General features: G+C 29.3%; 1 protein-coding gene across 3 annotated transcripts in view; it reads right to left on the bottom strand.

Annotated features, from left to right (window-relative positions):
- The window catches only part of LOC105129517 (putative disease resistance protein RGA4), a 12,862-nt gene extending 11,498 nt beyond the window's left edge, over positions 1-1,364 (bottom strand). The window contains exon 1 of one of the 3 annotated variants that reach the window (XM_011031613.1): positions 1,176-1,364. In XM_011031613.1, coding sequence (XP_011029915.1) covers positions 1,176-1,239 — 64 coding nt within the window. In that variant the 5' untranslated portion in view covers positions 1,240-1,364. The remainder of the gene's footprint in view (positions 1-1,175) is intronic. The other 2 variants (XM_011031612.1, XM_011031611.1) reach the window with 2 other exon arrangements.
- Between the last annotated feature and the right edge of the window lie 978 nt (positions 1,365-2,342).

The raw sequence follows: 2,342 nt of genomic DNA, 5'->3' as shown, positions 1-2,342 counted from the left end.
TGATGGAGACAAAAGCAAGGAGGTCCCAGGAGGGAACACCGTATCTTCTGTCGGCTGCGAGTATTTTCTTCAGCTTCCTCCATTTTCCATCTAAGAATTGCAGTGCTCCATTCATCTAGCACGTCATCCATATCATAACATGCATCTTTGAGCTTGTCTACCCAATCTCTTACAGCCTTATCCTTCACTTGTTTTCTATCTGCATTTTCAAGGACAGATTGGATATCAAGGAGATTACTTTTCACCTTGTCACATTGTTTCTTCACACCCACTACTAGTTTCACCTCTTCTTGTACCTATTAGTGTACAAAGGAAAAGAAACGTTAAGCATGGGAAACATTTCTATGATTTCAATACAAATTCCTAATTTTTAGCAATTAATAGAGTAAATCATTTTTATTAAACTTTTTCTCAGTTGCAATTAATATATTTATATTGTTAATTATATTCAAATTATATATAATAAACTGTCTAAAATAATATGACTCGTAAATAATGTAATGCTAATGCACAATTATTGCACTAAAATTTGCTAGATGCGTGAATTAAATTTTTTTTTTGAATAAAGGATTTCATTACATAAAAGATAGAATTCATAGATATTATAATTGTGGAGCGCAATATATACATTGCAATTTCACAATATTATTAGGTGACTTTTAATAATTATCATAGTCTATTTTTTAAAATATTCTGTGAGGTTGATCAAAATAAAAAAGAAATATTAGAATTTCTATAATCATGTTTGTAATCGAATATTTGACTATATTTATTTTAATCATTTTATCATAAAATTTTTATTACAAATATAGTTATTTATGCATTCAAATATCATAAGGAATTATTGAAAAAGGAATTTACTACTATTTTACTATATTGATTTGTTCTAACCAGCCATCACAATGACCATCTTTTGTATAGCACAAAAGATATAAAGAAAAAGAAAGAAGAAAGAGAATAGTAAGAACCCGCTAATAGCTTCTGACTAAATTAACTAATATATATATAAACTAATTTTATTTGATAACATGCAATGTGACAGTATATAAATCAAGCTACTGATTTAGCTTCTGACAAATTAACAGATATTCTATAAGATAATGAAATCAATGTATTGTAGAAAAGTAATTAAGTACCTGTTGATTATAAAAAAAAGAAAAAAGAAACAGAAAAGAGTACCTGTCGAGCAACGATCGTGGTTAACTGCTCCAAGATTGGGGATACAAGTGCGTCAGCCATTGTTGTTCTTGCTATTGAATGTGTCAAGAAAAAGGAGAGAAAGTAATGGGGGGTTGTTGACTGATGAAATGAGAAGTTGATGAAGATAGGAAGGATAGTGATCTACTGTGGAGTGCAAGAGAAAATTAATTTGAGGTTATTCTCAATGAAGTTTAGGCAATATATACCGCAAATTAAGATCATTTGCTTGAGACTGGGGTTAGAGTATGATTCTGAACTTCAGTATAAAGCAACTAATTTCCTACAAGGTTGATGCAAGCAAAGAATGTCACGGAAACAATGAGAAAATATGTGTAAAAAGGAAAAGGAAAAGGCGAAGGCAAGTCTAGAATTAGCCATTGCTTCACTTTGGGTTCAAGTATAATGCATCAGTCATTTTCCTATTTGTATGTTTATATAGAAATGACTTGTCATTTTGAGTTCCAAAAGTGAAACGCCTGGTGACTGGATAATCTAAAGCTTGATCTAAGCTGAGTTTTATTTCAAAAATTGTTTTTGAATACTGATAATGACTGATTAAATCTGACATCGGGTTAACTCAATCTAAAAAAAAAATAATGTTATTTAGAATAAATTAATTTAACCGGATTAATCTAATAATGTGCGGGTTGACCTAGTAATTCAATAATCAAAGTCTTAAATCAAGTCATACCCGAAATGGTCCAGCAAGAAATATGGTATATTTTACTCTTTGGATAATGATAAACTTTAGTGTTTGGGGTTTAAATCCTGGGGATAAGTTTCTTGTTGTAAATTGCAGAAAATAGTTAGGGTAAAATTTAAGATAAATCCTAGGAAACACATTCAAAATGCACTGTGTACTGGATTCTCAATGTTTATTTTGCAGTTTGGCTTGCACTGTACACCAGATTCTCAATGTTTATCTTTCCTTCACTTTTACTTGCACGATCTTTTTTTTAAAAAAAAAATTATCATCTTTTTTTTTCAGATCTTTTTTCACTGTGTATCCATTATTTGCTTGGTTTATATTAATGTATCTCTAGTCATACTCTTGTATTATAATCTCCACCATTATTATTATATATTGCATTATATATATATATATATATATATATATATATATATATATATATATAGTTGTT

Source organism: Populus euphratica, unplaced genomic scaffold, assembly GCF_000495115.2.
Source record: "Populus euphratica unplaced genomic scaffold, PopEup_1.0 scaffold16.1, whole genome shotgun sequence".
NCBI classification, from domain to species: Eukaryota; Viridiplantae; Streptophyta; class Magnoliopsida; order Malpighiales; family Salicaceae; genus Populus; species Populus euphratica.
The sequence above is the reverse complement of the archived record's forward strand: the minus strand, read 5'-3'. Positions and strand labels throughout refer to the sequence as shown.